Source organism: Calliphora vicina, chromosome 2 (genome assembly GCF_958450345.1).
Source record: "Calliphora vicina chromosome 2, idCalVici1.1, whole genome shotgun sequence".
NCBI lineage: Eukaryota > Metazoa > Arthropoda > Insecta > Diptera > Calliphoridae > Calliphora > Calliphora vicina.
Genome location: NC_088781.1, coordinates 131,867,705 through 131,882,397, shown reverse-complemented (window position 1 = coordinate 131,882,397; position 14,693 = coordinate 131,867,705). Strand labels below are relative to the sequence as shown.

The 14,693-nt window shown below is 28.9% G+C and overlaps 2 protein-coding genes across 2 annotated transcripts; one reads left to right on the top strand and one right to left on the bottom strand.

Annotated features, from left to right (window-relative positions):
• Positions 1 to 2,617: 2,617 nt before the first annotated feature.
• Positions 2,618 to 3,630, top strand: LOC135952270 (uncharacterized). Its single transcript, XM_065502128.1, has 2 exons — positions 2,618 to 2,718; positions 3,029 to 3,630. Exons 1-2 carry the CDS (start codon positions 2,668 to 2,670, stop codon positions 3,560 to 3,562), a joined length of 585 nt encoding a protein of 194 aa, XP_065358200.1. The 5' UTR covers positions 2,618 to 2,667; the 3' UTR covers positions 3,563 to 3,630.
• Positions 3,631 to 10,316: 6,686 nt separating this feature from the next.
• Positions 10,317 to 11,394, bottom strand: LOC135951628 (uncharacterized). Its single transcript, XM_065501313.1, has 2 exons — positions 11,258 to 11,394; positions 10,317 to 10,994 (listed from the first exon to the last, which is right to left on the bottom strand). Exons 1-2 carry the CDS (start codon positions 11,306 to 11,308, stop codon positions 10,428 to 10,430), a joined length of 618 nt encoding a protein of 205 aa, XP_065357385.1. The 5' UTR covers positions 11,309 to 11,394; the 3' UTR covers positions 10,317 to 10,427.
• Between the last annotated feature and the right edge of the window lie 3,299 nt (positions 11,395 to 14,693).

The window sequence follows — 14,693 nt, the reverse complement described above, 5'->3', positions numbered from 1 at the left end:
ACACTATAGATGGCGTATGTATTAGAAAGCTCTAGACAGTTTAAGAGCAATCTAGAGTGCAGATGGCAGTGTTATAAATAGTGGCAGAGGTTGCAGTCGTTAGTCAGTTTATCAGAGACGCTATTCAAATAAACATTAACTGAGTGACTTAAAGTGTGCTGTATTTTTCAAGTGAATTCGTGTACATTATAAATTGTGTCTGTATTTCTGCGAATTTATAAACGTGTATAAAAAACATTGAGTGACAAAATTTGTGTTGTTGTTGTACAATTTAAATAAATAAAGAGTTGTTACAATTTTTAAACTACTAAACGGCTTTTATTTGCAAACAAAAGTATCCGGTTTATTTAAAGGAAATAAACCAACGTTTTGAAAAGGTTAAAACGTAACAATATTTTTTTATGAAAAAAAAAAAATATTTTGGTGAATTTTTTTTTTTTTATTTTGTCAGAAGTTAAACAGAGTTAAACAGATTCGTAGTATCAATCGAAATTGTTGCCAATCGAATGATTCTAACTTAATGAGCAATTTTTAATGTTGTGGCTACAAAAAAAGTTTGCTTGCTTCAACCCAAATACTTCTCTATCAATTGAATGATGTTGATAGAACCGAAAAATTATGTATGCAACCGAATCATGCGATTGTCAAGAAATTCGGTTGCTACTACGAAGGTAAACAAAATTTAAAAAATTTTTTCAAAATTTTTATTTCAAATTTTTTTTTTAAATTTTTAAAAAAAAAAATTTTAATTTTTTTAGTGAAAAAAAAAATGATGACAAAATTTTTATTTAAAAATTTTTTTTTTAATTTTTTTAGTGAAAAAAAAAAAATTGATGACAATAAAATTTTTTTATTGAAAAAAATCTCGGGTCAAAAAATATTTTTCCCGATTTTGACCCATTGTAGGTCCAACTTATTATAGCCTTATATACATCGTTGCAATGGACTTTAAAATATATATCACTAGATATCCACGTTGTCCATATTAATGACTTAGTAATCCATATATAGGGCAAAAATTTACCCTTCACCAAATTATACTTCAAGATACAAATTTTAAATATTTTTAAGTGAACAAAATGTTTTTTTTTCTTTTTTGGAAAAAAAAAATTTTTGAATTTTTTTTTTTAAATTTTTATTTTATATTTTAAAAATTTTTACTTTAAATTTTAAAAATTTTTATTTTAAATTTATTTTTTTTTGTATTTAAATTTTTTTTCGTTGTGAAAAAAAAATTCGGGTTAAAAAATATTTTTTTCCGCTTTTGACCCATTGAAATATCTATCATAAGATATCCATATTGTCTATAGTAATGACCAGGGAAACCAAAATATGCAAATGCATGTTTTTTCTGGTGAGTCTAATGAGCACATGGATAAGATATTTACACGTTTCAGAACTATTTAAGAATTTTGGCATCGATTTGTTAGTGCATATTTTTGCATATTTTACCCTTAAATACCTATTTTTGCATATATTTGTTTTAAGAGCATATTTATGTCATATTTTGCGTTTTTAGAGCATATTTTACTGTTTAATAGCATATTTTGAGTTTATCAAAAACAAATTTTGTCTTACTTATTTTTCGCTGTTGTGTTACAGGTTTTTACTTCCTTTGTTTAAAATTCAAAATTGAAAAATAGATGGCTTTTCACCAAAAAAAAAAAATTTAAAAAACAGAAATTTTTTTTTTTAAATTTAAAATAACAATTCGAAAAATTTTTTATCCAAAAAATGAAAAAAACTGAAAAAAAAATTTTGTTCACCTAAAAATATTTAAATTTTTTATTTTGAAGTATAATTAGATGAAGGGTATATAAGATTCGGCACAGCCGAATATAGCTCTCTTGTTTTAATATAAAATAAGCACTATTTTAATAATAGCTCCATCTAAATATCAAATTTTAGTTCTAATTCAAACTTAACCGTTCTAAGTGTTAATCAGTTGATGTCGAAAGAATATTTTCTATGTTTAAAAATGTTTTCAGATCCAATAGACAACGATTTTTATTTGAAAATTTAAGTAAATTTTTTTTGGTTAAAAATTATGTAAAAGTTTGTTTTTTTAAGAGCATATTTTTTAAATTTAAGAGCATATTTTAAAGTTTTTACTGCATATTTAAAGCGCCTAAAACGCTTTTTTTAGAGCATATTTCCGGTTTCCCTGGTAATGACTTAGTAATCCAGATATAGGTCAAAAATAGGTCTAAAATCGAGATTGACCTATTTTTTCCTCATATCTCAGCCATTTGTGGACCGATTTTGCTGATTTTAAATAGCAAAATTCTCGAAAGCATGTCTGATAGAATTATTGAAGATTTGGATCCCGAAGATATCTGGGGTCTTCAGAAAATTGATTTCAACAGACAGACAGACGGACATGGCTTAATCGACTCCGCTATCTATAAGGATCCAGAATATATATACTTTATAGGGTCGGAAATGAAAAATGTAAAAATAGCAAACGGAATGACAAACTTATATATACCCTTCTCAAGAAGGTGAAGGGTATAAAAATTTATATGAACCAGGGGCTATATTGATAACCTTTCGAGAAATAAGTAGAAACATTCAAACTAAAGAAATCTGAAATATTTCAAATAGAAATAGCATTATTGCTATTTCAATCAGTAGTTCTGGAGAAGTCGTTTACGAAACATCACAAAAATGGCTGCCTATACAATGTTGACCATATTTATGGTTTTTTTCTTGGTTGAAGTAAGTTGAAATCAAAATATTTAAAAACTATTTAAAAAGCAAAAACTCATCATAGAAATTTTCTTACAAACATTTGTATTTTCTATAAATATTCAAAGAAAATAAAAGACACTGATTCAGAAACACGACTGGAAAATAATTAACAAATTTTTGTATGAAAATCACTTGGTTTTCCATAGAAATTTTTCTGAATTTATAAAGTAAGGTCCTTCAAAAAGGCATACTTAAACTGTATGAACATTTTCTTTACAAAAAATTGAAGTCCTTTTGAAAATCACTAACTTAAATATTGTATATCATACCTTTATAGCTGTCGCTGGCCAAACCCTTAGATGATTCATCCGATCTGAATCTAACACCAGCTCAAAAAATTATATTCAACACACTCCATACTTTCTATTCCTTAGGCGATAATTACTACGCCAATGCCTTCAATGTCAGCCGTAATATACTCAAGGACGAGTCTTTGATGGCCAACGATAAACCCGAAGTTTTAGAGTTTAAAAAGAATCTTACCATGTTTGTGGAAAACTATGACGTCCACAAAGACCGCGAGCAATTGTTGCATAATATTGAAATATATTTAGACACCATCAAAAAATACACCGACATACCTGAAGAAAAACTTAACGCAGAATCAAAATTTATAGCGGAAATTGTAAAAAAATACAATACAACAAAAATGCAAGAAACAATACAATCGTTTATGAAGAATTTCGATAAGCTATTTGAAGAGAATAAAGCTGATTTGGATAAGCCCATGTTGGAGTGGTACGAAAAGTACAGCAGTTTAACTGATTTTAAGCAAAAAATGGTTGCCTTTCATAAATTTTTGAATGTGTAGAGTGTTAAATGTGTTTAAATATAAATGTATAGCTGAAATAAATAAAAAAAACCTATTGAAAAAATTAATTTTCTCATTTTTCAAAAACAAAAATAGTGAAAGTTAGTGAATATAGGCCGAGGCCATGAGCGCAAAAGTGGTGTAACAGCTAAAGTTCCATTTCTTGAGATAATTCGGTCACCAACACTTTAACTCAACACAAACAATATGGATATCTAATGATAGATATTTCAAAGTTCATTGCAATGATGTATATAAGGCTATAGTAAGTTGGACCTATAATAAGTCAAAATCGGGAAATTTTTTAACCCGAATTTTTTTTCACCAAAAATTTTTTTGTCATAAATTTTTTTCACTAATAAATAAAAAAAAAAATATTTAAATTTTGTTTATCTAAAAATAATTGTATTTTAAAGTATAATTTTGTGAAGAGTAATAAACTACGGCACAGCCGAATTAGCAATCTTACTTGTTTTATTTTACTACGATATTAGGAAAAATTTTACCTTTGACCTTCACGATTTAAGATTTAGCGTTTTCCGATTTTAGTAAAACTTTCATACTATATTTAAAATTATCTGGACTATAATATTCTGAATAGGTTTTATTTAAAATTCATAACAGTAAGGAAATAGAGCTCATTCTCCAAAAAATGGCCAAATAATTGGTTTTTCAAAATTTAAATCGCAGGTACGCAAAAACTATAAGAGATATTTTCATAATTTTTTCACGTTTATATTCCTTATTATATTCTCAATAAATCCCAATGAGATGATCAAAAAATTCTGAAATTTGTTTAACAAAATGTTTAAAAATTTGAAAATGGAGTTTTGAAACTGCCATTAAAAAAATTTTATTTTTTTGGTCATACTTGCTAAGAGGTTAACGATATCTTATGAAGACAAAAACTCATATACAAGTAAATATGGATATATTTTAAGTAAAAATTAGCTTTTATTTTAATATTTATCAAAATATGTTCATTTTGTTCCTACATTTCTTGTTGTAATTGCCTGAGACACGTTAATGGCCTGGCGAATTTTTAATAACTTTAACATTTTTTGATCAATTTCTGTTTTTTATGTCTCACTAGATTATAATTTTAAATTGTAATTTTTTAATGGCAAAATTTTTACAAAAACTGAAAAAAATGCATTTTTCCCCCTTGTAAATGCATCTCAAAACTTCAGAGGCTTTGCGGCACGTCTTAACCCCAACCGATTTATCTAAAATTTGTTCAGGATGATTTGTTTTACTAATGTTCGTCAAACTGGGGGGTGAGAATGGCCAAAATCCAACTTTCGTTTATTAAGGGCCACTCTAATACATATATATAAAGTAAATGAAAATAGTAGAAATTACAAACGGAATGACAAAATTATATCAAGCCATCAGTGCAAAAATGGTGTAACCCTCAATTTTTGTTGGTTGTTGTTCTGGTGTTAAATACATTCCTTACATTATCAATTATATCAATATAAAGTGGAGTATTCAAAAGCATATGGATCGTTTTTGCACAAGTAATATAGCAAAAGTGATGTAAGTTTGGGGTTACACCATTTTTGCTTTGAAAACCGGTTTCTAATAAATGTTGAAGAATCGATCACCCTAATAATGGCCCAGAACATATTATATATAAAGTAAATGAAAATTGTAGAAATTACAAGCGGAATAACAAAAGTTATATGTGGCCATCAGTGCAAAAATGGTGTAACCCACAATTATTGTTGGTTGCTGTTCTGGTGTTACATGCATTCCTTATATTATCAACTATATCAATATAAAGTGGAGTATTCAAAAGCAGATGGAGCTGAAAAGAAATAAAACAAATAAAAGAGCAAAAGTGGTGTAAGTTTGAGGTTACACTACTTTTGCGCTGATAGCCTCATAAATACCGTTGCCACTTGTTTTAAGGATATAATTATCTATTTTTAAAACATATACAATTGTTTTCTCTTTATTTTTAAACAAATACAATCTTTAGCATTAGTTCTTTATTCAACGCATGAAAAACATAACAATTATAAAAAGAAATCTATCTCCAAACTCAGTTAAAGTTTTAAATCTCTCATACCACTGCAACATGTTCTTATCGAAATGTTATTTTGTCTCTTCAAATCTCTGCTTAAATTTCTCTATAAACTCATCAAATTGCTTCACATAATTCTCTTTCATATTTTTAATTTCATATTTGTTTAACATATCCAAGATAAAGGTTGATTCTGGTGTTCTGTTATCCTCAGGTAGTTCCAAATAATATGTAATTGTCTTAACAAAATCCTGCATTGGATCTGAATTTGTTTTCAAATCTTTGGGGGATTCATAGTTTTGCACAAACATTGTTAAATTGTTTTTAAACAATTGAACTTCAGGTGTCTCGTTGGCCCTAAAAGACTCATCCTTTAAAATATTGCGGCATACGGCGGTAGCATTGGCGATAAATTGTTGCGATAAGTTAGCGAGATTATCGGAAGTGTAGACCAAAAGTTGTATTTGAGGGGATGTATCATTTCGATGTTTGTCGGCGTCAAAAATAAAGCTGTTTTCTTTTAAGGGTTTTCCATAAGCGAACTATCAAAAGCAGGTGAATTTTTGGAATTAATTATTCAAATTTAAGGTTTGTTTTAAGTTGTGTTTAATTTTCATTTGCACTGACCTGCACTAGCAGTAACATTGCCAAGACTTTGAAAATGTTAAATGAAAACATTGTTGTGTGGCTTATTACGCGTCTTAAAATCAACTGAACCCATAACTGGAAACATTTCTCATTTAAATACCCATTTCTTTAGAAAATTTCTAGCTCGTTTCTAAAAAAAGATTATCAATATTTTATTGATGAATCATTGTAAACATAAATAGTTAATTTTTAAACGAAATAATTTATTATTACAAATCAATTTTAATAATCTTTAACCCTCTAACTTTAAAAAGCTAAAAAAAAGTTGTCGAATAATTTTTTTTACGGTAATTATGACCCAGTAAACTCAGAACAGCCATCAGAAACTAATTTGCAAATTAAGTTTAGCAAGCAGTTGCAAAAAGGTGAAGAGTGCCTCAGGGCATTGTTGCCGGTTTGGGTGTAAAAACTATAATTATGATACGATTTTTATTGAAAAACTAATGAAAAATATTTACTTTTTGAGATAATTGGTGTTTTGTAATGCCTGCCTTGAGGCACACTTGCGTGTTAGAGGGTTAAGGAAAACTTAACAACTCTCACAGTTTTATTCAAATCAGTTTAAGCGTTTAGAAGTTACAGATTTATTTCCCGCTTTTTTTTCTGTACCTCAATGATTTGCATCATCATGGCAATGCTCGGCCACATATTGAAATATCTGTTCAAAACTATATAGAAAGAAGTGGTTGGGAGGTTTTGCCTTACAGTCCAGACCACGGTGGTCAATTCCGGCCAAAAATCCATAACTTCTATATTTCTTCATAAAAATTTTTGAAATTTGGTATTTGTATTAAGAATAACATAACCGATCGATCGATAAATATTTCGATATTCAAATACAGGGTATGGCCAAAAAAGCATGGACGTTCTAAAAGTATCAAAAAAATTGCATGTAAGTGGCTGAAATTTAGTCCAAAAATGAAGAATAACATAAGTGATCGAAAAGAAATTGGTCATTCAAATTTCGGATTACATATACAGGGTTTGGCCAAACAATAATGGACGTTTTAAAAGTATGTATCGAAAAAATTAGGTTATTCATGTAAATGCCTGAAATTTAGTCCAAAAATGATGAATAGCATAAGTGATTGAAAAAAATTGTTGTACAAATTTCGGAATACATATACAGGGTTTGGCCAAACAATCATGGACGTTTTGAAATTATCGAAAAAAATAGGTTATTCATGTAAATGATTGAAATTTTGTGTGAATTTAAGAACAACACACTTGATCCATCGCAAAAAATATTAGAAATTGCATACAGGGGTTGGCAAAATAAACATTGACGCTATAAAAGTATCGAAAAAAGTATGTAATTTATGTAAATGGCTTTAATTAGGTTTATAATTCAAAATTACATAAATGATATATTGAAGAAGTTACATGGTTTGGACAAATAAGCATAGACGTAAATAACTCTCAAACTTACATAATTTTGTAAATTGACCAAAAAAATACACATTTAGTACTTTTTATATATTTATTGCAAATATTATTTTTTATGAAATAAAATTGTTTTAAAACATTTTGACATAAATTAGTTAATAAGTTCTAAGGATTCGATCAGCATATCTATTTCTTTCTTATCACTTTTGATTCTTATTTGACTAATCAATGGATCCGATGATATTAATAGATAATGAATAACGTCTTCATTATTTTGTTTGCGAGAAAATCCTCTGCTGTGGCTCATTCTGGCTGATTTAAAAATTTTGTTGGATGCCTCCTGAGCCTCTTCTGATAAAGTGCCTATTGGAATTCCAACATGTTGAATTATTTCTCCACCATGAACAAGAACTTTATGCACAGTCGGGGGCATATTGTACCACCCATAAAGGCTCACAAATAGTTCAGCTGTTTCGTCGCAAAAGATTTTAAATTCATTTATTTTAATTTCATGCCCTGAAGCTAATACTTGAAGAATAATTGCAAATTTTTTTATTAATCTCGCGTCGATATTCAATATTTCAGCAACTACAATATAATTTTTGAAAAAAGTCCTTGCAACATTACCGTTATTTGAATTAGCAGATTCAGGTCTAACGACATCTACACATATCCCCAGTCTTGCTCTCATTTCGGTTTGGATTTGCTGTTTTCTGTTTTGTTTTTTGGTCTTGTTTTCTTTCGATGCAAACGATTTCTTGAAATCCATGTTATACGCAATATGGAGAAGACATTCCATAAACCTAATCCAGCAATGGAGGGTACTTAAACCGAAATTGTAATTGGTTTCCACTGGTTTTAGTGCTCTAACATATGAAAGTTTATTCATGTTGTTCGGGTTGACATTACATATATTACAAGATCTCGTAGACATCTGCTTTGTAAGAATGTTTACAACTTTGCCATCAACCATCGTACAATGTAGAGTATACTTTATTATAAATTTACGCTTGTCGTGGAATTCAATTTCTGATGGCAATAAATTTTTTATTTGTTCACATACACTTTTGTACTCCTTTTCTACGATGTCTTTATTTTCCTTAACAAACTCAAACTGAATTGGTCTACAGAAACGAACAGATGAAGGTCTTTCGTTTTTCCAAATAATAAGATTTGTATTCGTTGAAACTAATTGAAGAGGAACAAATGTGATCATAAAAATTGCTTTTTCATCTACATTTATTAAATCTTCTTCAGTTTCCCACTTCTGGTTAAAAATTTGTTGCCCTGTTGAGCCATCCATTCCCCACTTTCCAATTAGTTCAAAATTTGTTTCATTGATTTTTGTTAAATCCGTTTCAATGGATAACAATATTCTCCTTGAAGTATGGTTTAATAGCGCCTGCAATTTAATGGAAGCACCCTTTTCGTTTATGGTTATGTCTTCGGGGTAACAATCTTTTTTACGTTCCAATACTTGAGGATATGAAGGATAATATTTTGTTCCTAACAACAACTCATTATACGATCTTAAACTTTCGTATTTTGATTTTGACAGCTGCAAATCCATAAACATTGCTAGGGCGCCATTAAATAATAGATAGTCTTTATCTAACGCACAACATTTTGTTTTACTGAGCTTTTCAGATGCCTTATGCAGTAAAGATGCATCATATGATGTGCAGATTTCTGTAATTTTTCGTCTTTTGCTTCTTTCTGAACATTCTTTAAAAGACATTGCAGGTCTTCCTCTATTTAACTGTTTACTAGTCCCGGTATCCTTTGTTGTAAAAAAAATATTGTTTATTGTTAGTTTTAATCATATACATATTTCTTATAAAACTTACACAGTCTTCGCATTCTAAGTAATTAAAATTTAATTTCAACCATACCGATTCACGGCTTTCAAACGCGTTCCTACATCGTTTGCATGTATTCCATTTCTTTCGGCCGGTGCTTATTAAACCAGCAATTTTTCTTTTTATTTCATCTTCTTTCAATATTTTTTTTGAACGTTCTTCTATATATTTCAAAATTATTATTAATATCTCATCCCAATTTCTATTTTGGTTAAGTTGAAATATTTCAAAAAGTTCGCCATTTGTAAAAGATGAAGGCACTGAAATCGTTCTGGTTAATGGAATGGCAAATAATTGCAGCTGAAATTTATGGTACTTACTTTTGACACTTTACAGTATTAGATGTAATTTACACTTAAGCTCTAATAGCCTCTTTTAATTTTTTATGGCCTTTCAAACTTTTTTTTATTTAGTTTATATAGATTTCAAACCAGTTCCCAATCACTTCACTTTTATAAAAAACCAACACGCAAAAACTCCGTAATAAACACGTGGAATAGTTAACTGCTAACTGTTTTTTAAAAACATGTGCTAATTTGCAAAAAAAAACATAAAGAAAAAAGCACAGCCAACTTCGATTCAAATGTAAAAAAAATCAAAATTTTCATATATTAAAATGACAAGAAAAACCTTTGACTTTACAGCACTATAAATAACCATATAGCTACTTTATAATCAAAATAACAATGATACTGTATATTTTGAAGTGTTAGGATAAATTTACCATCAAAATTTTATAAAAATTAAAAAAAAAAAAAAAAACATTTTTGGCCGGAATTTACCACCGTGTAATGTTTCAATTTAAAAGCTAAACATTTGAAAAACTCACGCATTTTTAAACTTTCCTTGAAAATAAAGTGTTTTATTTTACAATAAATTGTTTTATTTTATTAATTTATCAAAAATTTCATATCTTTTTTTTATTAAATTTATAATTTCATATTCAAGCCAATTCTATAAATTCACCAATAGCATCAATTTTCTCCTCAAAATCTTTCAAAGTTATAAACTTTTCATACCAATCCAACAAGGGCTTTTCCAAAACTGATTTAGCGTCTTCAAATAACCGCTTGAAATTCTCCACAAAAGGTTCAAAATCCTTGAGCAATTGCGTTTCAACTTTTTTACAATTGTATTTATTTAAGAGGTTTAAAATAAATTTGGATTCCAAAGTTTGTTTTGCCTCCGGTAGATCATAATAATGATCGGTGATGTTGACATAAATATCCATTATATCCCAAACTAATTCGGCTTCTTTGTTGGCATCATAATTTGCCACAAACTGGGTTAAATTTGATTTAAACTGCAAGACTTCGGCGTCATTATTGGCCAGCAAATCGGCATCTTTAAGTAAAAGGCGACTTAAGTTGGCTGCTTTATGGGCATATGATTGACCTAATGATATGAAGGTAAAAGCGGTATAGAGCAAAAGAGCTTGTTTGGGTTCCATTTCATCGGTGGAGGTATCAGTTGAGTTGCCAGTATTGCCTAAGGATTTGCAAAAACTGCACTGTTAACAAAAAGAAAACATTATATTTTAATAATTAGTTAGTAAGAAATTTAATTCAATTAATATTTAAAGGTACATTCACATTGATTTAATATTTGATGGAAAAAAACCCAAACAATATATTCAACACATTTTTATTTAATATTATATGACTTTTTTAAGAGAAAATAACTTCAAACAATATAATAATAATGATTGTATAGTGTGATCTCGTTTAAACTGAAGCAAATAGAAATATAGATTTTTTCCTTAAGGAATCTAACCTGTATGAACAATAACACCACAAATATTGTATAAATTTGATATGCCGCCATAGTTAAGCTGTTTGTTTAACGATTTCTAAAGAACTACTGAATAATGTTTGATTTATTTTACAATAATTTTCACTTTATCATTTTAGGAATTCAAACTTTCGTAATATTTCAAAAGGCTATCAATAGTGCAATGAATAATTATTATTTTATTTTGTACTAGCTGACCCGGTGCGCTTCGCCCACCCAATTAGAAGAAATAAATAGTACTATCAAGTCTCACTATGTGAATCTAATTGTAAATGTCTAATTTAATATTTCTGGGTTCATTATTATAGAAAATGCAAAATGTGTTCCTAATTTTAAATTTTTAGGTTTATTATTATAAAATATTCAAAAAGTACCATTCCAATAAGGAAATAGTACCATTGATTATCACTTTTAAATTCGCATTCACTAAACCATAACCCGTCAAGTTTGAATTTTAGATTTGTATATTATTTCCTATATTATCAACTAATTTTGTTTCTATAATACTTAAGATTTAATAAATTATCACAAAACCGAAACCGATCGGTTTTTAATTTTTTAAAAACGAAAACGCGGTTTTGAAATTCTTCGATTTTTTGGAAACTCTAGGTCCATTATTGTAGGAAATTCAAAAAAGTACCATTAGAATATATAAAAAGTACCAAAAATCCCCCACTTGTGGTTTCCCACTCACTCGGGTGGGTTCATTGGTGAAGAAATTACAAAAAGTGTCATTCGAATAATGAAAAAGTACCAAAAAGTCTCCCCTAGAATTCTAACTCACTTAGGACCATATATGTTTAATTTCATGTTTCTAAGTCCATTTTTATAGAAATTTCAAAAAAGTACCATTAGAATAAACAAAAAGTACCATGAGGTATACGCTTGAATTTTCAATCACTTAGGACCATATACGCTTAATTTCATATTTCAAGGTCCATTATATTATAGAAAATTCAAAAAGTACCATTAGAATATAGAAAAAGTACCAAAAAGCAGCCGCTTGTAGTTTCCCACTCACTCGGTTTATATATAAGCTTTATTGCATGTTTCTAGGTTCATTGGTGAAGAAATTACAAAAAGTACCATTCGAATAAAGAAAAAGTACCAAAAAGTCTCCCCCTAGAATTCTCACTCACTTAGGACCATATATGTTTAATTTCATGTTTCCATTGTCCATTGTTGTAGAAATTTCAAAAAAGTACAATTAGAAGAATGAAAAAGTAAATATAGTTCAGTTCTCACATTTTGGTACCTAAATATAATCCCTTATTTCTAACTTTAATGTCGATAAGTGAAATAATTTAAAATATTAAAAAGGTACCATTAGCAGAAAAGTACCAATTTCCCTTTTCTTACTTGAACACCCCTCATGTTTGAAATTTAAAAATATTCCATTTTGCCAAAATTGTTTATGCTACAGGCATGTATCAAAATATTAAAATCTGTGTTAATGTGCCCTAGAATAGATATGTTTTAAAAAAAGTACCAAACTGTTTACCCGGTTTTGGCCTAAAATACACCATGGCACTCGAGTTCCAAATAACAACCTGTTAGTTAATTTTTGTATGAATCCAGGAACCAATGTTAAAAAAATTATCAAAATAGGCTTAATAATTTCAAATATAATGTATTTTCCCGATTTTATCCCCTTTTTGGTACCTTTTTTATACCCATTTCGGTGGTAAAATATTATTAAAATAATTTTCTGTAACGTGGTGGGAGCTCATAATAAAATATTCGTATGTCTATGTCAGATTATAGAAAAACATATTTTATGAAAAATTACCAAAAATAAACACAATATTTATCCCTTAAAGGTTCGAATTTCCAAAAAGTACCAAACTTATATTTGTTATTTTTTGTTAATTAAAGAATACGATTTAAAATTTGTTTCTATGTTTATTGGTTTAAAAGATACATAGGGTGCCAAAAAAGTACCAAAATACAGTTTTTACCCGTTTTCTCCCCGAAAAGGTTCGAATTTCGAAAAAGTACGAAACACCTGTCAGCTTATTTTTTGAAGGGAGTAACATGCAATTTTAAGTTTTTTTGTATCTTTATTAGTTTTTAAGATATAAGGTTACCGAATTTACCCGTTTTTACCCTTTTTTACCCCCTAAACGTTCGAATTTCCAAAAATCCCTTCTTAGTGGATCGTTTTGGGGAGGGAGGAACCCACAGTTAAAATTTCATGATTCTAGCTTCAGTCGTTTGGGCTGTGGGATGATGAATCAGTAAGTCAGTCAGTCTTCAGTCATTCAGTCATTCAGTCATTCAGTCAGTAACGTTACTCTTTTATATATAGATTGAAAGCAAAAACAAATTAATTTCAAAATCAATAGGGCTGTATCGAATCTTATATACCTTTCAATAAAGTATCCATTAACTCTTTAAGGTTTAGTGGTCACTTTTCTAACCACCTTTTTTAGAGACTTCAAAATAATCTTTAGTGTCATCTAAGGGGTATTTTGGGAAATAATTAAATTTTTTGAAGTCATCGTTTATGTTTTTATTGCAGAACTTCGCAGTCAGGTTGCTCTGGTTGGATATTAATTAATTTGAAAATATTGTAAGCCGCAGTTTTTCTAAATTTCAGCTCATTCGGATCATAATTCGATTTTTGGCGATTTTTTTAATCCCCAGGCTAATGGGGGCCATACATTGGCCCCCACAATTTTAAAATATATTTGAACAAGTAGCTGAAATTCATGTTGGATTCCAATTGTTTATTTATTTTTAATACATAGAAAATATAGCAATAAGATAATAATATCTGTTCCAAAAACCAGTCATATATTGCAAATGGTCATACCACAGCAGCATGTACTCATCGTAATCTTCTCTAGACTCTTCAAACTTTTGCATAAATTCCTCTATAAACTCATCAAATTTCTTTATAAATGTCTGCTTTACATTCCAGATTAAGGGTGATATTGTTGGTTTTTTTTCCTCCGGAAGTTCCAAATATAATTGAATTATATCATCAAAATCCTTTACAGGATGCGGCATTTTCAAATCTTTGTTTGACTCATATTTTGTCACATACATTAGTAAATTTGTTTTAAACTTCTGGACTTCAGGTATCGCGCTGGCCATTAAACTCTCATCCTTTAGTATGTTGCGGCAAAAGTTAACAGCATTGGTGACATATTGTTGGATCAAGGCATTTAGATTATCGGCTGTGTAGACCAAAAGCTGTATTTTGGGGGATGTATCATTTCTATGTTCGTCTGGGTTAAATTGTTTGCCATAAACTGCCTGTGAAAAGCTAGTGATTAGATTAAATTTTAAATAAATACTGCGTTCTCATTGTAATTAATAATTTATTTAAATGGTTTGTTTAATTTAAGTTGTCTTATGAATCTTTTGGAAATACAGCCAATTGGCACTGACCTGCACTATGAATAACAATGAC